Here is a 21,222-nt window from a genome sequence, read left to right as displayed (position 1 = left end):
TCTGCCTTCGGCTCAGGTCGTGATCCCGGGGTCCTGGGATCGAGCCCCGCATCGGGCTCCCTGCTCCGCGGGAAGCCTGCTTCTCCCTCTCCCACTCCCCCTGCTTGTGTTCCCTCTCTCAAATAAATAAAATCTTTTTAAAAAAAGAAAACACTTTATGGTTTGGGAAATGTTAATATTCCTTGCCAAGCTGTATTTACAACAGTATACTAGATCTGGAGTAAGAGAAAGTTTAGGACAATGTATATATATTTCAAATGGCATATTAAAAACTATGGTGGCTTCTGTATATATGCCACTTCGCCGTCAGGCTGAGAAATGTGTCAGCCCTTCCCCCCAGCAAAGGAGAGGCCCCCTGCTGTGTCTCTGTCAAATAAAAAAAAAGAATCACCGGGTGGTCCTGTGAAGACTCAGGGCCTGAATCGGTAGGTCCAGGTGGGGTAGGAGAGCTTATGGCTCTCCTGTGTGTCCCAGGATGCCTGCTTCACAGGCCAGTCTGAACACTAGATGGCAACTGAATCTGCATTAGAATCACCTGTGAGACTTCTAGAACCAGGCAGAGACTCAGGTCTCACCCCTTACTAATTAAAACGAAGATAGGGGTTCTTGAGATTTAGAAGAATCTCAAGACTCTTCTAAAAGCCCCCCAGAGTGATTCTAATGTGGTCAGGGCTGAGCACAGCGGACCCAAGGTTCAAGCATTGTTAACCTTTCATTGTCAAAGTTTCCGGAAGATGACAAGACTTCACCTTCACGTACAAGACTTCACCTGGTCCTATCACTTTTACTGTTCTCGTCCCCCCTTTACAGTTGGGCCACATACTGAAGGCAATTTACTGCCATCTCTCATTTAACTACTACTTTCAACACAGGAAAATAGCAGAAACACTCTTCCTTCTCTGTACTCACCCCAGTTCCTGACGTACGGTCATGTACGTAACAGGCTGTCAACATGCTGGCCCATGAGGATGTTTTACTTCCTCTCTTGGACCCCAAAGGGTTGTGAATAAGCAATTATCACTTCTTGTCCAAAGAAGAAGGGCAGGGGGTCTGAAGTAGTCAGAGATACAACAGCACTGAGACCTACCTGTAAAAAGGGGTCTACTGTGGATAAAACAGTTCCAAGAATAAATCAATAGAGGAATAGTGCTTCTTTCAAATTCTTAATGGCAAGAAAACAAACCATAATTTTCTTTTAGTAGTTGATTGGATTCAATGCATTCAAGTTCTGAAAACGGAGGATTCTGAGTTCAGACCAAAATAACACACAACTACAGTCAGAGAGTTTAGCATTTTATCCTCATTTTTAACCTACAAAGTATAAAGCGTTCATAAAAGATTTTAATAAATATATTAAGGCTTAAGGTGATCATTACTTCAAGTGGAAGAGGCAGGATTGCTTTCTAATATCCTAGTTTACATTTAGAATTTTCCAGAACAAGACCGTTTGCCATCTTACAGTGAATGACACAAAACAGGAGCTTGCCCCTGTTTCTTTTTGCCAATGTAACCCATCTCCGTGTTCTCTTCCTCCGTCCTCCATCGGATAGACAAAGAGGGATCCAAATTTTGACTAGCGTGAGACCGTGGACATCCTGTTCAACTCCTGAAAAGAGTAACAGCTGCTATTGAGGTTGTTACATTCCTGATTCTCTCCACTCTGCCACAAGCAGGTGAAGAGAATGCAGTTGACTGGTGTGGCCCGAAACGTTTACTTTTTTGGTACAAAGCGTTCACGGAGTCACGGGGACAGTGAGTAACGCAGCTTACAAAGAAAGCCCAACCAAGAGCCTTAAACGCTCACAAGACGAAAGCAAGGAAGGCTGCTGATGTATTAAGGAAGGGGGGGTCTGCAAAATGTTAGCTTTCCTACCCTGCAATCTGGAGGCAATTCCTACAACAGAGAGTGTAGCAAACCGTCTACCACCTGCAAGGAAGTAACTAGTAAAAGTCGTCTGGGGTGAAATGCCCGGGAGGGTCTTCCCCCAGGATCGTCCCATTAGGTTCCCAGCATGGACAGGACTCGTGCGCAGGAGTGTCTCTGTACCGCGGTGCCAAGCACGTCGCCGAGCACCTCGAGGCCACCTAGGCAGACACTCCAGCCGTCGCCACAGACTGCCACGCATGTCCTCCAAGTTGAACCGGCAGCCCTGGCGGCTCGCGCCCGGGGACTGCCCGCGATGGAGGAGCAGAGGAGCCTTCTTGGGGAGGAGAAGCTGAGGCTGACGGCGGGTCTGGGAGCAGCAGCGGCCTCTGCGCCGAGATCCCTTTCTAGATGGACTCCAGAATCCAGTCGCTGCCGGAGAGCGAGGAGACAGGCCGCGACAGGTCCCTCGGGGGGCCCCGTCCTGCCCCATCGTGGAGGGAGCTGTGCTCCTGGAAATATTCCTCCTCCTCGTCGAAGAAGCCGTTCTCCAGAGCGTAAGTGCAGTCCGGGCTGGACGCCGCCTGGCACGCTCCCTTATACTCCTGAATGGACTCGTAGAGGCTGTAGAGCTGGCAGAGCAAGGACATGTCCAGCTGGCGGAGGCCAACCTTGAGGGAAGGGGTGGGGGGGTAAACAAGAAGTCAGCACTCGAGTTTAATGTTAGTTGAACCCTCAGCCAGCAACCGGCTCAAGCCAGCACATTCTTCCCATACAGGGAACGACTCCGAGCATCACTTGAATGCTCTGGATTTCCAATTTTGAGAAAACCTTAATTGTGGGATGCGCACACCTCAGACATGACTCAGCGTGGCAGGGAAGGATCACATCTGCGGGGTGGCGGGCCCCCGCCTGCGGAATTTACCCTGGCACTCAGGCACGCCCTGGGACAACAGAGTCCCCTCGCCAACGACAGCAGCTCACTGATCGGTGTCACACACCGCCCCCTGGAGCACCCACCCTCTAGGCAGCTCGGCCCCCGGGCTCCCATGAGTGGTGTTCAGACTCCCTCTCCCCCCGGACAAAGTCAGTCGTACCCAAAGATGATTGGGGGGATCACCCCCAGAGCAAGCAATTGAGTAAGTCTAGTAAGACTTGGGGGCGCGATTGAATGAGTCCAGAGAGTCTCCGGGGAACTACTTTCACCAGTGGTGGGGGAACAAAGAACATTGCAAAGTCACATATTTATCTTCAAGTTCCCCTCTTCCCATGGCCCGTCCCACGGGAAAGAGCAAAATCGGCACAGGAAGTGCATTGTTTCCATCAATCCCAAAGAGAGAAGGGTTCATCCGCTAGGAAATGCAGCCTAGACTAGTGCACCTGACATTTTCACACACGTGAGAATCACCTGGGGGTCTTGTGACCCCCGCGGCTTCTGGCTCGGCAGGTGTGGGGACCCTGGTCCCAGGGCTGTTGAGCCCTGCCGTGGGGCAGCAGACTCCCTCCCAGTGGCAAGGGGAGAAACTCTAAACTGGAGGCTAAGAGACCTGCCTTCTGCATCTTGGCCCTTGAGCAAGTCATGTATCATCTCTATGCCTTGGCTGATGACAAAAGGGACTAATAATTTCTCTTATGGGGCTACTGGGAGGATTCTATGAGATATCCATCCATTTTCATAAGCAGTAATCAAATGCCTCCTGTATAGCAAGTCCAGGGCTAAAGCATGGGAACGTGCACGCAGAAAACACAGAGAAAGAGAAGATCTACAGTTTTTATAATTATCCAGCGATGAGACCTGCCACATGAGACTTCCACACAAGGGAAGCTGGGGTCGAGAAAGCAGCGTTCATCTCATGACAAGACAGGTGTTAAATGCCAAGTTATTCTTCACACCCCTCAACCACGCTAAATTGCCAAGCAGACAGTGGCTCTCTCTACCACAGCTAAACAGACCATCAAAACAGAACCAGGTCCCACCGACTTAGCATATTTCGCCACGACATTCAGGGAAGACTTCAGGATACAGATCTGAGAGGGCAGACCAGCTCAATGGCATCCTATTCTCAAAAGTACACCTTGACTAGGTAAAGCCATGGGCAAACCAAGAGACGCTCAGACTTGCCACAGATGGGTCAGACGCCATCACTCCTCGTCCTGATTGGTTGCGTGCCTGTTGTCAAGTAGAAAAGTGGGTTACTGACTCTGTGCTGGAAAAACTACCCAGACAATGCTGACATCCAGTTCCAGTGCAGAACCCAGTGTTCTTGACACAAATACCTGTCTTTCCTGGGTCCCTTATATACATTCTCTTGTAAGCGCTGACTTCCAGGCCAGCCGGGCAGAAGAGCATGGAGTAACGAGTTCAGGCTCCGGAGTCTGCCTGCTTGGGTTCACAGGCTGGCTCTGCCATGTGCTAGTGTGAGACCGTGGACATCCTGTTCAACTCCTGAAAAGAGTAACAGCTGCCATTGTGGTTATTAATTTCCTGATTGCCTCCACTCTGCCAGCCTGCAGAATCTCAACCTGGAAAGGAATGGCCGGTATGGGGCTTACCAGGCAGTAGGGTTCCTGCAAACACCAGGGGCCCCCGGGGCGCCGTGTTCCTCCTGCCCCAACTCAGTCGTGAACACTGAGCACGAACCACCCAACCACCTATGGGAAAAAGCTGCCAGTGCAGTCAAGCCAGATGAAAATTAGCCAGCAAACCTGCTTCCTGAGCACCAGGGTGGACCCTGTAGACTCTCGAATAGGAAAGGACCTCAAAGGTCTCACCTTCAAACCCTAAAACTCTTCTACACCAGTTCATTCATTTCCAAGTGGACATAATGCTTCTCCACACAAAGTCAAAATCTCCCAGCCTGTAGGTTCTAGGGCCCTTGATGCTACGTGTAACTGTTCTGCATACACACCCATCTAATTCCTCTCTTAGCCGCCTTTTAAATATTTGAAGGTATGGGGTGCCTGGGGGGCTCAGTCGTTAAGCGTCTGCCTTCAGCTCAGGTCGTGATCCCAGGATCCTGGATCGTGGCCCCTCCACTGGGAGTCTGCTTCTCCCTCCGCCCCTCATGCTTGCTCACTCTCTTTCTCTAATAAATAAATAAGATCTTTAAAATAATTAAATAACTGGGGCGCCTAGGTGGCTCAGTCGTTAAGCGTCTGCCTTCAGCTCAGGTCATGATCCCAGTGTCCTGGGATCGAGCCCAGCATCGGGCTCCCTGCTCAGTGAGAAACCTGCTTCTCCCTCTCCCACTCCCCCTGCTTGTGTTCCCTCTCTCACTCACTGTCTCTCTCTCTGTCAAATAAATAAATAAAATCTTTAAAAAATAATAATAATAATTAACTAACTAAATATTTGAAGGTAATTTTCATTCCACCGCCTCTACACCTCTTACCCCCTGGGTAGAAGCCAATAGCTTCAGGTCTGTCAACTCTTCGTGACGTCCTCCTGGCCCATTTTGACCACCGGGTCCCTTCCCCTGGACTGGCTCCTGTTTCCCACGGCTCCTCCAGTGTCCAGATCTGAACTCAGTAACCATTCTGCAAGATTCCGTCTTGGCAAGATCACGCCTACCTATCTGTTCTGGGATTTAATACAAGGAATGTAAACTTTAATAGAGTCACACCCTCCCAGAGCCTCAGTAGTGTTTGCTTAAAAAGTCATAGACTCATACAACATTGGATGTTAACTACATAGGAATTAAAAAAAAAAAAAATCATAGAAAAGATTCATCTGACATCCTGGAGCTATTTCTTTCTTTCTTTCTTTTTTTTAAATATTTATTTATTTATTTATTTAACAGAGATAGAGAGCACAAGTAGACAGAGCGGCAGACAGAGGTAGAGGGAGAAGCAGGCTCTCCACCGAGCAGGGAGCCCAATGCGGGGCTTGATCCCAGGACCCTGGAATCAGGACCTGAGTTGAAGGCAGATGCTCAACCGACTGAGCCACCCAGGCGCCCCTCCCTGGAGCTATTTCTACTGAGTCACTCTGACACCAGGAGGGTTGGGCTATCCCAAGCCCATTTCCCCCCTTGGAAATGAAGAATGGGCAAACAACAGAAGTGGGGGGCGGGGAGCAACATGCTCCTGGACCGGGTCTGACTTTCATCCTCTGGGCAGGTTGGGAGTGGGTGCAGGTGACAGCAGGGCTCTAGAACCCTGACAGGTTCTCAGCAGCTGACGTCCTCTGAACATGCCTACTCAAAGCCCCGCAGTCCCGGGCTTTCCTCCTCAGGTGCCATGTCCAAGGTCTTCCAGGCCTCGAGTCGGATTGTGTTCTGGATCTCTCTGCATTGCAGCAACCCATGACTCACAAAGCTGCCCTGTCTTCAGGTGGAACGCTGGCCTAGAAACAGAGAACTGACCCGCCTAGGAAGACAGCTCGGTCCCTCGCACACCTATCACACACCTGAGCAGACGCCAAGCGCTTAGGCTAATTGACCAGGGACTGAAGCACACACGCGTGCAGGTACATGACTCCGCACATCCCAGCTTCTCAGCGCCTTCTGCAGGCTCTGGGCCAAAGCTCATCTGACTTACCAGCAGTCCTCCAAATTAGCGAGGAGGGCATGAGGCGCAAACCCAGCTCCCAGCCCGGATGCCTCTCCCTCGGCTGTGGTTGTTTCAACACTTGTGCTTAAATTTTCTAGAGGCAAACTGCAAATCCCTAGGCAGCATTCCACAATCCAGTCTGACTCTCCTCTCCCCTACCTGCACCTCATGGCTCAGTTGGCCGGAGGCCCCTTCCTGCACACTGTTCTGGACCTGTCCCCACCGTTGTCTGTCAAACTCTCCTTGCTCGCCTGGCCCAACACCACCTTCTCCTCCACTCTTTGGACTTGGACTGGTTCCGTCGCAGGTGCTGCTCACTCCCCTGCCCTGTTATTCTCTACCTTTTGCTGCTAGTAAGCACATGGGTCTTCTTTCTTCGAATGCGGGACAAGCCCACATGCAGTGGCCCCTTCTCCCTCTGGAATCCCCCAGCACCTAGCACAGAGCCTTGCAATGTAGACACTCAGATATTGGCCGACTCTGTGCAAACACCTCTCAGTAGAGACGCCCTCCCAGAGGACATCTGGCTGCAGCAGCAACAGCCTGGCAGTGGGGTCGGGTGGGGACGAGACAGCCCCTTACTACACCCCGCAGGTAGCCGCAGAGGTGGCAAGGCTGACAAGGCAGGCAGCCCTTTGTGCCCAGAGTACCCCCCTTGTGCCCCCGAAGAAAGCCCCAGACCACATGGTTATTGCCACATCGACAAAAAAAGGCTCACCTCCCTCCCGCTTGACAGAAGATCCAACCCCAAGTTGGCTCCCTGAGTGCTCTTTCTAGAGTCACGCTTTCCGCAGCTGGGACAGGGACTCACGACAGCCCCAGAAATCAGTCTCTCAACCCTGAAGACCCGAGGCTCTGGGCATATGGGAAGGGGAGAGAGGGACCACGCCAGGGAATTAAATTGCAGAGTTGTTTCAGAACATGATTAAATCACCCACAAATGGGAACGTGTCCTTCCAGAAAAAAAGGACTGGGGGGTGGGGAACGCCCTCTGCAAGCCCACTAACCCTCAGCACTGTCCCCATTCTCCAAACAAGGGAAGCCTGTCATCTTAGTGATGTGTTCCCACATGTCCCTGAAGGACAGCTGATCTAATTCACAGCTGCATTCAGAAAATACAGCTCTTTTTTGAAAGCAGATTTTTAAAAATTCAGATACTTGAAGAAAATTACAGAATTCAAAGACCCTGTAATTTGTAGCCCTTATTCTAGACCTTCACGACAATTAAGAACAATCAACAAGTTTCCACCGCTTTCAGCTGCTAACGCCATTCCTTCCTCTGTCTGGGCTTCCTGCTTAACTTCCTGATCATTTTCTTCTCTTTTCCCGAGCACAGAGCTCGCCTGCACCCCTCCGGCTGCACGCACAGGTGGCTCACCAATCCAGAACATCTCTAACAAGGGGGCCAAACAATCCTGAATCGTCCTCGAAATTGTCTCAAAAACGCACAATGGACTGGCCACATGAATACACCTCAGACAGGCTGGTGGCTCCCAGCTGGGTTTTGGGTCATTACGTTTCTGACTATCTTTGGAGGGTGCCGTGGGGGAGAGAGTTCTTCCAAACTTTCAAAAAATCACAACAGACACATGACCATTCGGATACAAGGCTTAGAAGATGGAAGGAACTTTTTAAAAGGAAACTTTTGTTGGGTCAAAACCAAGCATCACGAAAAACTTTAGGATATTTTTAAGAAGTAAGTTGTATTTACGAAAAGTAGTCTGTTTTTATTAATGAAACTAAAAATGAGTTGGTGTAATTCCCTAGTACATTTAGGAGACATAAACAAAAGCCAACTTCTTCTAAAATACAGCAATGAGTAGAAAACAGAACAGACATCAGAAGAAATGGTCTTATTTGCGCCTTGTTCCAAGACCCCCTGCCGAGCCTGTGGGCTGAGCTGGGGAGAAGCAGGGCAAGGTGTGGGGATGGGTTAGATCAGGAAGTCATGCTGGGGTCTGCTCTGAAATGACACCCACCCCCACACTAGACCATCTATCTCCCTACCACTGCATTCCTCAACCGAAGATGATAAATACCCCACCTCACACTGGGTGGGAGGGATGTATAGATTCCAAGTGAAGCTACAGAATCATGAGCTGTAGTATGGGAGTTGGGGGGGTGTCCCCAAATATGGGGACAGATGCAGAAAAAGTTTGTTGTATGAAAGTTTACACTGAAACATAAAGTGGAAGGAACGTGGTTTAAAAAAATAGGGTATAGTCATACAATAAAAACTAGGCGGTCATTTCAAAGGATGAGCAGCTGGGTATGTACTGGAGTAGAAGTGACCCACGTGCCTTGCACAAAAGCTCAGGTTACCAACAGTATGTTAGCAGGAACTCCCTTTATATGTATACACACACAGGTGTGCAAGCTTCTGGTGGGAGGAGAAAAGGTCTGGTAGCAGAACTTACTTCTAGAAAGTGGGATCGGTATTTACAGCCTTCTATACTGCTTAATTTTTTTCTCAACGAGCATGATACTCTTAACTGTAAAAACCAGTAGTAATAAAAAATCGTATCATGTAGGCACACTGGGGAGGACTGCTTGGCAAGGTCTATCAAAAGCCTTAAAATAGGCCGCAACTTTTAACCAGCTGTTCATTTCTTTTTTAAAAGGATTTTATTTATTTATTTATTTGCGGGGAGGGAGGGGCAGAGGGAGGGAGAGAGTCCCAAGTAGACTCCACACTGAGCGTGGCACCCCACAGGGGGCTCGATCTCACAACCCTGAGATCAGGACCTGAGCCAAAACCCAGAGTCCAGTGCCCAACAGACTATGCCACCCAGGTGCCTAGGTTCATTTCTAGGAATTGACTGGAGAAGAAAATCTCAGCTGGACACAAATACGAAATCCCCATCCTTGCTCTGAGAGGTAGGTGTTGATTCTGTTATGAATAGGAAGTTGGGACTCTGAAGGATGAAGGCCCTTGACGGAGGGCCTACAGTGGGGGGCAGGGAGCGGCATAGGCACACCACACTCCAGCCCCCCTCTCTGACCATCAGCCTGTCCTGTCTGTGCGGCTGACCCGGGCAAGGAGATGACACAACGTCTGCTGTGGTGTGTGGCAAGCTGCTAACGTCACAGGGGACTTTTATTTTCGGCTTTTCTGAATTTTCTGGATTTTCTACCATGAATGGGCACTAACTTACAACGAGACCACTTCAAAGTTATCTTTTTCAAATGTTAGTGAGTGACTAAGCATATACAGATGGCTCGTGAGTTTATTTTAGAACGGACCTGGGAAATGCCCCAAATCTAATCAAGGTGTCCAGGATGTATCTGCGGGGCGGGAATGTAATAAAGCAGTGACCTAATGGATCATAACCTGATTTCTGAATAAAGGATGTGATAACAGAAGGACACTGACCTGCATACTGTTTTGCAAAGGAAAGCCCAAGAGATGGGCGCCTGGGTGGCTCAGTCGGTTAAGCGACTGCTTTCGGCTCAGGTCATGATCCTGGAGTCCTGGGATCGAGTCCCACATCGGGCTCCCTGCTCAGCAGGGGGTCTGCTTCTCCCTCTGCCCTCTTCCCTCTCATGCTGTCTCTCATTCTCTCTCTCTCAAATAAATAAATAAATAAATAAAATCTTTGAAAGCCCAAGAGAAAGGCTCCTTGGGTGTTGATCAGTAGGGAAGGGGCTATGAACTCGGCTACTCAAGCCCGACTTGAAATACCCCTGAAGGACCTCGAAGCTCCTGGCCTGTCATTCTGTGCTCACTAAGCGAGCTTCCGATCCATCACGTGGCTCTTGCACTGTACTCTCCCCTCCTGGGTGGAAAAGCATTCGTGCTATTTGGTCTGCTTTATCCCCTGTGAATACTCTGGGCCCACGGGCTGAGGACCAGACTCTCCAGAGCCGCGGTGAATCAGACAGAACACAAGCTGCATGGCCCACCACTTCCCCCACCCCAGATTAAGCCACACCCAAAGCTCGCGCAGCTCTGCACTCGCCCGTACACCCTCTCCAGTTTCGGTGGTGTTTTTCTGCTGACAGCTGAGGACATCCACGCTGACAGAGCCCATTCTGCAACGTCTCCTCGGACATGCTTGTTTCTCTCTCACCCCAACTAATAACTGGCACCAATGAAGCCTGTTTCCTCTTGCGCTGCTCTAGGCTGAGCTGAAGAAAAGCAATCGACCATTTTCTTTTAAGTAATGGCTTTGCTCATTCTTTTACTTTTTTCCCATTATACAAATAAAACGTTCTTATTATATTAGAATGTCAGTGGTTCATAATTATGTAAACCATCCTTCCCAAATTCCATGGTCTAAAGCAGCTATCTTCATATGTTTTAGTCTTGGGACCTCCTTATATTCTTAAAAACTCTGGAGGGTCCCTACAAGCTCTTGTTATGTGGGTTATACCTATCAACATTTACCTTATTAGAAGTCAAAACTGAGAAGCTTATTAAAGTTTAAGGTGATCCACTTAAACATAAATAGTACACCCACCCATTACATGCTAACATGACATTTTTATAAACAATGCCATTTTGTAAATTTTTTTTTTTTTTTACCATTTTGTAAATCTTTTTAATGTCTGGCTTATCTCCTACATTTGATCCTTTGTGTCAGGTTGTTTTGGTTGAAGTAAATGAAGAAAATCTGGCCTCAAACGGATATGTCCTAGCCTTTTAGAAAACTGGGTATTCTTTTTTGACCCTACCCTTTAGTTGGCCACCGTGTAGAATTTGAAACTATGCCAATGAACTTTTCAAACTGTTATATTAAAATCCATTAGTCTTGCACTTTGGGTGGATCTTTTAACCATGCGTGATTTTGTAACAGCAAGCATTGGTTCTACAAAAAAATGTGAAAAACTGACTCAACTGAATTATGCAGATCTTCCAAGTGTTGATCCATTTCCTTAGGTAGTATTTTAAAACATCACATTTATCAATATGACCACCACATAACAATGGACCCCGAGAATGTCTCCAGACCACACTTTAAGAACTGCTGTTTTAGGGCGCCTGGGTGGCTCAGATGGTTAAGCGTCTGCCTTCGGCTCAGGTCATGATCCCAGGGTCCTGGGATCGAGTCCCGCATCGGGCTCTCTGCTCCTTGGGAGCCTGCTTCTCCCTCTGCCTCTCTCTCTCTCTCTGTCTCTCATGAATGAATAAATAAAATCTTTAAAAAAAAAAAAAAAAGAACTGCTGTTTTAAAGATACTCATGTTTAGGGGCACCTGGGTGACTCAGTCCGTTAAGCGTCTGCCTTCAGCTCAGGTCATGATCTCAGGGTCCTGAGATCGAGCCCCGTGCTGGGCTCCATGCTCAGTGTGGAGTCTGCTTGTCCCTCTCCCTCTGCTCCTGTCCTCCCCCCCCGCCCCCATTCTCTCTCTCTCTAGAATAAACAAAATCTTAAAATATATACACATTAAAAAAAATTAAGATACCCATTTTTAGCAGTTTAGTATACATCCCTCAAGACACTATGCTTATGCAAGTTGTTTTTTAGCTAGTTACCACATATACAAATGTAAACATACACTGTTTTGTAACTTTTTAATACTATGAACATCTGTTTGCATAGTTACCATTCTTTTCAATGACTGTATAGTATTCCATCACTATTTTATATTATATGATTATATATCACTGTAATACCCATCTGTGTACAAGTATTATTATTCACTGTGTGACTATAAGATAAAATTATAAAAATGAAATTGCAGAAGGGGAGAAGGGAAAAGGATGCTTTCCTTCCAATCCCTCCCCAGCCCTGGGGCTGCGAACAACAGACCATCATTCATCAGGGATTTATATCAAAGCCTAAAACCTCATTACTCAAGATAATGAGCACGGACATGGATACGCTGATGCTGAAATTAGGTGGGACTGGAGGGAAAAACATCACTGGCCAACAACACATTGGAACACAACACACATTTGAAGGTTAGTTTGTGTTTTGTCATTTTCTTGAGTGATATTCAATTAACTGAAACTCCCCCTCTGCAAGAGGAGATGCGGTTAGGGGAGAAAATCTGAAGTGAAAAATCAGAAAACCAAGTTCTAGGACAATTATAGAAAACCTCCTATCAGCAGCTGGTGTTTTGCAGACCTGACATAAAAAGCACAAGAAACTCTGTTTTTATGGTGTCTATTTCCCCAAACCCTCACCATTGTGATGGTCATTCTTTTCGATCTCTGCTGGTGTTTTAGATAAAACATGATACCTTACTGTTTTCCTTCGCATAGGGTTGTTAAACACCTTGCCATTTCTCTTTTAACTGCAGTGAACTTGGCTATCTTCTCTCTAATTCTAAGGGCAGTCGGCAACATAAGAACACACCAGGCAGCCTCTTTCCATGGTCTCTGGTCTCCAAATGTACCGCAGTAATCCTCCTCAGCCCAGCTTCTCCAGGCTGTAACAGGCCCCCAGAGGCTGCCCATCCTGGGGAGAGCACTAGTCAGAGGACAGAGGCTCTCCCTTCTCCCCGTACCCTCTGCAGTCAAGGGCAGCGCCTCCTCCCAGAATCCTTGCAGACGGGATTCTACACCCTCAAAAGTAGGCCAGCCCAATGCTCTTAGGGCCAATCAGGGCAGTGAGCAAAAAGCGCTCATAAAGACAGAAAAGGCCACAGGCCTTAATGAGTTTCTGCAGCACCACAAGGAAGCCTAAGGGTTTGTCTGTCTCCAAAGTTCCTGGAGGAGGATGTACATCTCCGGGTTAAGGGTCCATCAGGGAAGGAGCAACAGGAAAGAAAAGAACCACCTTTACGCGCCCTGCCTACTTATCACTTGGAAACATCTGGAGCCTGTGGGCAACTAATGAGATGAATAGAAGGTCTGGGCTCTGGAGAATGACACTGGCTAATTGGGGGCAAATATCTCACCCAGCCAGTCTCACGGCTGGTTTCCTGTTGGTGGAGTCTGTGGCCCATCCGTAGGTTTTCATACCCAGGATCGTGAAAACTAGCTTTTCCAACTGAGGTCTGAAGTCTCTGTGGCGTTCAGGTGGGCATTCTAGAAGCAAAACTGCAAAGCCTCCAACCGCTGCTTGGTGGCAGGGCCACTGTCCTCATTCTGAGCCCTCCCTGAACTTCGCTGCCCATGCCGCCTCAAAGATCTACAGCAATGCTGGCCCAGGGAGATGCAGAAATGCTCGGGCTTGGTCCACTTGTTCGGTGGAGGTCCTCTGGCAGTGAAGAGGTGCCCAAAGTGCCAACAACTGGGGCACTTTCACATTCACATGCAACAGAGGAAGGCCTTTAACCACAAGTGGGGGAAAAGCAGAGGATGTTGCTTCTTGCAAGATACTTGTTAAGTTAGGAAAAATATTCATTTACAGTCTCTACAGGTCGGGGCAGTAGTAGATAAGGTGGTATGAAAAAGTATCTTTCAATCCTCTATCTTCAAATCTTGGGACTATAAATATAACCTCACTTAGAGGTAACATCAAAAGTGAATGAAACCAGGGGCGCCTGGGTGGCTCAGTCAGTTAAGCGTCTGCCTTCAGCTCAGGTCATGATCCCCGGGTGCTGGGATCGAGCCCCGCATTGGGCTCCCTGATCAGCGGGAGCTTCTCCCTCTGCCTGCCCTCCACTCATGCTCTCTCGCGTGTCCTCTTTGCCTCTCTCAAATAAATAAATAAAATCTTTAGAAACAAAACCAAAAGGAGCCTTTGTGGCATTTAATTCTCTTTTTCCCCATAGGGGATCTATAGCTGAAAATAGTGAAGTGCTTGCCTAAATTATATCACGTAATCTAATAACAGAATTCAAGCTCTTGATGCCTGGTTCAGGAGCTGCCCAGTTTTTTTTTTTAAAGAATTTTTTTTTTTAATGTATTCATTCGAGACACAGAGATACAGAGAGAGAGAGAATATGAGCCGGGAGAGAAGCAGAGGGAGGGGGAGAAGCAGGCCCCCCGCTGAGCAGGGAGCCCAATGTGGGGCTCGATCCCAGGACCCTGGGACCATGACCTGAGCCGAAGGCAGACGCTTAACCATCTGAGCCACCCAGGCGGCCCAGTTCTTAAAGGGCTTGTTAAAAATGCAGATTCTGCCTTCTCCTAGATTCAGATACTGCTGGCATGAGGCCCAGGAACCAGCATTTCAGTAAGCAGCCTAGGGGATTCTGGGGCTGGTGGTCTATCCTTTGGGGAAACAGTAAACCACGCTGGTGTTAAGACCAGTGAAAACAAAAAGACAGTGTTAAAGGCCACCAGACATTCCCAGTCTCCTGTGATCAACATCAATCAAGAGTGCTATATTGGTTGCTAATGTTTTTGTTCCGGATGGCATTTCGTAGGCCTGACTTGGGATTGGACCTTTACCATAAAACCTTTTAAAGACTAAAATCCCCTTGCTAAGACACTGGTTTCACACGCAGGGTAAGAACTGAAATCCACTGGGATGTGGGCTATTCAAGCTAATGCATGTGTCCTGGAATACAGTTCACTGCACAAACTCGTCGCACATTTAGTTGTTCTCTCAACAAAAATGCAGGGAAGAGAGCGTTGCTGGTCTCAGAAATCAAGCTTTATTTAATCAGGTTAAATTCTTCCCCTAAACCATTGCAGCTCAGGAACTCAAAAGTTCCATGTGGATGATTTCCCACTCATGCATGGGTTGGTGACCAAAATAACTACTTTTTTTTATTTTTAAGATTTTATTTATTCATTTGAGAGAAGGGGGCAGGGCCAGAGAGAGAAAGAGAATCTCAAGCAGGCCCGATGCTGGGCTTTATCTCACAACCCTGAGATCATGACCTGAGCCGAAATCAAGAGTCGGCCATTCAACCCACGGAGTCACCCAGGTGCCCCACTACTTGACAGTTCTAAGAAAAAAAAAAGGGGGGGGTTCCAAGTCAAAGCTACTAGAACTTGCCCCTGCTGGTTTGAGAGGCAAAACCGAAGAGCCCCCAGGGATGCTGCCCTCTCCCCAATATCTGAGGATCTTCTGTCTGTGCTTTCGTGACTCTTTGGGGTATCCAAGCTGGATGAGCTAATGTCACAGAGCTGCTGGGCGGGTGGTCTATGTACAAACTTCAAGGAACGCATGTGTCAGGGGTCCCTGATGCTTCAGTCATGTGCAAGGATTTGAAATGCCAACTGAGGTCTCCTGAGCAAAGGTGACTTTGTCAGCTTAGCAGATAAGAAACTTTCAAACTGTGGGGCCCCTCAGGGCAAAGTATTTTTACGTAGGAAGAGGTCTGTGTATCTAATAGTTTGGCTGTCCAGCAGCCCCTTGCTCTGTATCTGCAAGCTGGCCTTTCTTTGCAGGAATCCCCAGCACCCCCACACCCACCCCATCCACATGGTCACAGTAGCTCGGTTAAATGCAGTCCTGTCCTCAGTCACTACTAGCTGGACCAGACTGGCCAGACAACCCAAGCTGGGCCCACCGGCGTCCATCCACACAGTATTTACAAACTGGAACTAAGAAGCATGGCCAAACCTGAGCATGGACCCGGTTAGCAGCTACGGTGCAAAAAAGTAGGAAAACAAAATGGTGGGGGAGAGAGAAGACTACAGTGGACTTTCTGGGGGCCCCGTCAGCCCTGGTTCTAGCCTGTCTCTGCATGTCCGGCCCTTCAAGATTCTCCTTTTGCAAGAGCCACTTCAGACTGAGTTACGATTACTAATACAGAGACTCCAGTCGAGAAAACTGAGACCAGGTCTGAACCACAGCACTCCCACTGCTGTAAAGATGACCACATCTACCAGCAGGTGGAAGCTCCTTAGGAGCTAGAGAGTTCCCGTTCATCCTTGTTATCTCCACAGCACTTTACACCTAATGCACACCCCCTAAACATCTGTGGAGTGAGATTTTAAAATATCACCTGATGTTTAAAAAAAACCCCACAAACTCAGCCTCTTGCTTTAAAGCACTCTTCTGGTCTAGAGAGCAGTAACCATCCGTGTGACCCTCACGGCTTTCCAAACGGGCCCACTGGGGCAGGGGCTGGGGACCCACAGCAGCACTAAGCTTCACAGAAGAGGGGTTCCTAGAGCGTGAAGTGCTGAAACGTGGGGTGCAGTGGAAACCACGATTCTCAAGCAGAGCACAGCGCCACCAATCACGGGACGGAACCCTGTGCCCTCACAAGGCCCGGATGCCGACCGCCCCAGGTTCCACCCTCACCACCCCTCAAGTGCGTATCACCAGGCCCAAGTCTCTTTGCCAGCCTCCAGCTCCTCATTCTTAAATGTGTGACATACTCCTCCATTGATGTAACGGCCAACCACCGTTCCCCCAAGGAGCCACTCCTCTGGACTCCGCCATTGCTGCAATGAAGCTCCCCTTCCCACTGATGGCTTTGCAAGGTCATTACCGTGTCGCACAACGGCATACCAGTTACTGCACTCAGTATAATGTGTACTGACTAGGAAAACCTTGGCACTATGTGTCCCCCAAAAAGCAAATAAGGATGCATAATGTGATCCGTGTGTATCTGTGTTAGTGTGAATGCACACAATGCAATGATTCACACAGGGCTTTGGGGGGGCACCTGGGTAGCTGAGGTCATGATCCCAGAGTCCTGGGATTGAGCCTTGCATCAGGCTCCCCGGGAGAAGTCTGCTTCTCCCTTTTCCCTCTGCCGCTCCCCATGCTTGTGCTCTGTCTCAAATAAATAAATAAAAAATCTTAAATACACACACACACACACACACAGGGCTTTGGTACACATCTGGTTGAACATGTGATTGTAGGGGAGTTAAATTCTGAGTGATTTTTTTAAAAATATATAAAACAGGACGGACCTAGAGGGTATTATGCTAAGTGAAATAAGTCAGAGAAAGACAAATACCATATGATTTCACTTACATGTGGAATCTAAAAAGCAAAACAAATGAGCAAACAAACAAAAAGCAGAAACAGACCCATAAATAACAGAGACCATACTGATGGTTGCCAGAGGAGACGGGGTTAGGGAGGATGAGCAAAATGGGCAAAAGGGAATGGGAGGTGCAGGCTTCCAGTTCTGGAATGAGTAAGTCACAGGGATGAAAAGTACAGCATAGAGAATATAGTCAATGGTATTGTAATAGCCTTGTGTGGTGACAGATGGGACCTACACCTGTGATGAGCACACCTTTAACAAACAGACTTGAGTCACTATGTTGCACGCCTGAAACTAATGCAACATCCTGTGTCAACTATACTCCAACAGTGCTCGCTTCGGCAGCACATATACTAAAACTATACTCCAACAGATACATAAATAGATAAATAAATAAAATAGACGTTGAGTATCCATCTCACGGAGAAGTTATGACGTATATAAAGCATTCACATTGTGCCTACACAGGAGATTTCCCTAACTATTAACAGTGATGATCTCTAGGTGCTTGGACTGTGAGTAATTTTTAATTGTTTTGCTTAGCCGCACTTTCCATAAAAATGCTGAAGTCACCTCCCAGCCTCGAATAGTTAACTGGCAATTCCTGCACTTTCTGCATCAGAGCAGTGTCCCCCATCGGATTCCTGTTTCCCACTCACGGGCCCCCACCGCACTGGAGGCGTTCCCCTTCTCCAAGCATACATCTGGCATCTCCCACTTCCCGCTCTTTCTACGGCCTGTTATCACATTGGTGCTATTGCCTTATTCCAGCTTTGCTGCTCCTTTCCCGCAAAAAAGAAAAAAAAAAAAAAGAAAGAAAATTCTGTTGCCTTCAGAGGCCTTCCCACACCACCACTGCTTGCACAGGACTTAAAAAAATAATAATAAAAGATTAATCACATTAATCTGTGATTGCACAGGACTTTTTCAAAAAGGGATTAATCACATTCTGCCACGACTGCTAGTATGTCCCTCGACACGGATTTGACCTCAGGCCTTCCAATTAAATAGATCAACACAAACTATTCCACAGATAATTCAGGAATGAACTCAGCTTAGGTTACCACTCAGACCCTGCCGCCCCAGGTTAGTAAATCTCTTAAAGCCAACAGACCTAGAGCACTTTTAAAAAGACCTTGTGGCATTCTGTGAAAGGACCTGTCAAGGCCTGTAGCCGTATCTTCCTTATCTTTCTTGCAGCTAAATATCAGGCGGACCAAAGATGGCTGTTTATTTTCCTTGTGCTGCAAACAGTTAGGCTTAGAGAGCGCTCTGGTCCAAGGCATAATTGTAAGGTTGTGGCTGTTCTGCAGTTGCACCAGGAGGGACCTGGAAAAATACTTTCGGGAATGGCACACTGACTTCCAAGCCACCGGAGCACGTTATAAACCAGAGTTTCACAATAGGAGTGGCCCTGAGGGTTTCCTGTCTCCTCCAGTATGGGACTTAACCCAGGAAGAGCCTTCCCATTTCACTCCCATACTTAGGCTACATCTAACTTCAGACCATAAACATACTAGGTGTAGGTTTATCTAATTAAAATACAGCTCGCTAGCTGTGCAATGCTGGTGTCGATTAATGTTTATTAATAAATAAAAACGGTTGTCTTGGAATTTAAGTCATTCTGTAAGAAGCTTAGAAAATCTATTCAGAGAGGATTGGAAATCACAATTTTCAATGCCAGCTACAGAGTGGGAAGACAATACCTAATTGATTAAAAAATGTCAATTTAAGGCTGCTTTCCTAGATTTAATTAAGTCTTACTTTTCAGAATGGATATGCTCCTGAAAAAACAAGGAGGCATAAATCGAATGTTTCTAAACAATATCTTAAAGTACTAGATGCATATTTAAAGGGTTTTTGTGATAAGCTTCTTGGCAAATTTATTCTTGGGGGAAAAAGCAGCTTTCATAGATTAGATTTCCTTAGTAAAGTTTTTACCTGTACTTAGAACCTGCACTAAGAGAAAAGAAGGGGCAGATTCCAAGAGAGCGGGTGGCCAGGGGTAGGTGATCAGGGGCCAGCGAGAGCATAGAAAGGAGGAAGTTTTCCAGTTACCAGCTAGCCTGGCCTAAGCCTGGAGGCGAAAGCTGGAGAAAGGCTCAATGCCACCTAAATCCCTGCCCTTGCCCTGCTTTTGGCGTCACCTGAAATCGCGTCTCCCGGTCCACACACATCAAATGTACTTCCCAAGGGCTAAGCCCCATTGTCTGGCGCGCAGACACAGCCCTTAGAACCCACACGGGCTTCACCCAGACGGGGAGCGCACCCCCTCCATTCTTCTCAAGCGGGCTTGGGGGCTCGGCCCCACCGCGCTGAGAGGGGAGGGGCCGAGCGTTCGCCTTCACAGCCATCTGGGGCCGAAGCCATCCCGCAGTAATCGGATTCTGCACGAGCCGCCTGGGGCGCGGGGGAGGGGGCGAGGGCCGCTCCAATCTGCTGTCTACACTCGCGCGGACAAAAACTGTCCTCTCCAAGGCAGAAAAATACAATCGCGCACAGGTCTAAACCCCGCCGCCGCAGTGAAAGCCTTTCCCCGACCCGGGAGGTCTGTTTCACTCCGGAGAGGGGTGACCAAGCCGCGCCCGCCGCGAGGCCACGAGTGAGCCCCACGCCGCGCCTCCCGCCGCCCGTTTCCGAGCCAGCTGGGGCCGGACTTGGGGCGCCCGGGCTCCGAAAACGGCCTTTTCAGTGGGAAGCCTCCCCGGGTGAGGGTCCCACCGTGGACAGAGAGGACTAGTAAAAGGGGGCTGCTGAGAGGACAGCGCCCCTCTCTCGGCGCTGGCGCCTGGGGCAAAAGAGCCAGAAAGGGGCGGGTGGGCGCGGGGACTTCCGGACAGAGCGCGGGTCCCGGCGAACTTTCCCGGGACGGCGAGCCCGGACGGAGGAACACCCCCCGCCCCCGCCCGCGGAGCTCCCCTTACCATCTCCTTGCGGAGCAGGGCCAGCGCGGCGTCCAGGTTGGGAGGCTTGGCGGGCAGCCCCGCGGCCCGGGCCCCGCCGCCGCTCGCGCCCCCGCGGCTCAGCTCGTCCTGGATGCGCGACTTCTGCGCGTACAGCCGCTCCAGGTGCCGCCAGCCCCCCGACGCGCCGCCGCCCGACGCCGAGTGCAGCAGCCCGCTCAGGCTCTTGGGCAGCGGGGGCAGCCCGTCCACCCGCAGCCCTCGGACCGCGTCCGCCACCCCCGGCGCCGCTCTGGCCCCGCTCATCGCGCCGGACCCGGCCACGCGCCTGCCCCGCCGCCGCCGCCGCCGCTGCCCCGGCCCCAAGACTCTCCCGGCCCGCCCCTTTCCCGGCGGCGCCCCACCCACTTCCCCTCCCCAGAGCCCCGCCCCCGCCCTGCATTCCCCGCCCCGCGCCCGGCCCCCTCCGGCCGGCCCCCCCACGGCAGCCCCCGCCCCCGCCCCCGGCTCACCTCCAGTCCCGCCCATGAGCCCCCAGGCCCCCTGCCCCTGTGCCGGCCCTCGCGTCCCGGCACGCCTCCAACCCCGCCCCCTTACCTCCCGCCCCGCCCCCACCCCGTTCGCCCCCCTGTCCCCCTCCCTGGAGGGCTCACCTCCAGCCCCTCCCCCGTGCCCCCGCCCCACCTCCACCCCTGCACCCTTCCCGGCGCCCTAGCTCACCTCCGGCCCCTCCCGGGACTCCCCCCTCACCTGCCCACAGTCCTCCCGGAACGCCCTGGCCCGGCTGCCCCACTGCCCGCGAGGTGGGCTTCCCACCAGCCGCCAAAGCTGCTGGTAATTACCGAGGGAGCCCCCGTGTCGGATGCAACCCGACGGACGGCTGGTGAGAGGGTGCGGGACAAAGGCGGCCGCTCGGGGCGGGTGGGACGTCGGAGAGGAGGGCAGTGCTGGCGATCCCGCCGGCTGTCTCCGTCCCCGGAAACCAGGGCCCATCTGGCCGAGGTGGGGGAGGCCGGGCTCTGGCCGCAGGACCCCCGCCTCTCCCCGAGGGCTGAGTCCCGACCGCCTCTCGTTCCACTCAGCTCGCCGCCGGGAGGGTTGGGACACC

At 50.0% G+C, this 21,222-nt stretch overlaps 1 protein-coding gene across 1 annotated transcript; it reads right to left on the bottom strand.

The window, feature by feature from the left end:
- Positions 1-1,282: 1,282 nt before the first annotated feature.
- FAM89A (family with sequence similarity 89 member A) lies at positions 1,283-20,478 on the bottom strand. The gene is made up of 2 exons (XM_045877837.3): positions 20,136-20,478; positions 1,283-2,535 (listed from the first exon to the last, which is right to left on the bottom strand). Exons 1-2 carry the CDS (start codon positions 20,418-20,420, stop codon positions 2,272-2,274), a joined length of 549 nt encoding a protein of 182 aa, XP_045733793.1. The 5' UTR covers positions 20,421-20,478; the 3' UTR covers positions 1,283-2,271.
- Positions 20,479-21,222: the final 744 nt, after the last annotated feature.

This window comes from Mirounga angustirostris, unplaced genomic scaffold (genome assembly GCF_029215605.1).
Source record: "Mirounga angustirostris isolate CCGP_5_RB_7025 unplaced genomic scaffold, mMirAng1.0.hap1 SCAF_6, whole genome shotgun sequence".
Taxonomy (NCBI): domain Eukaryota; kingdom Metazoa; phylum Chordata; class Mammalia; order Carnivora; family Phocidae; genus Mirounga; species Mirounga angustirostris.
The sequence above is the reverse complement of the archived record's forward strand: the minus strand, read 5'-3'. Positions and strand labels throughout refer to the sequence as shown.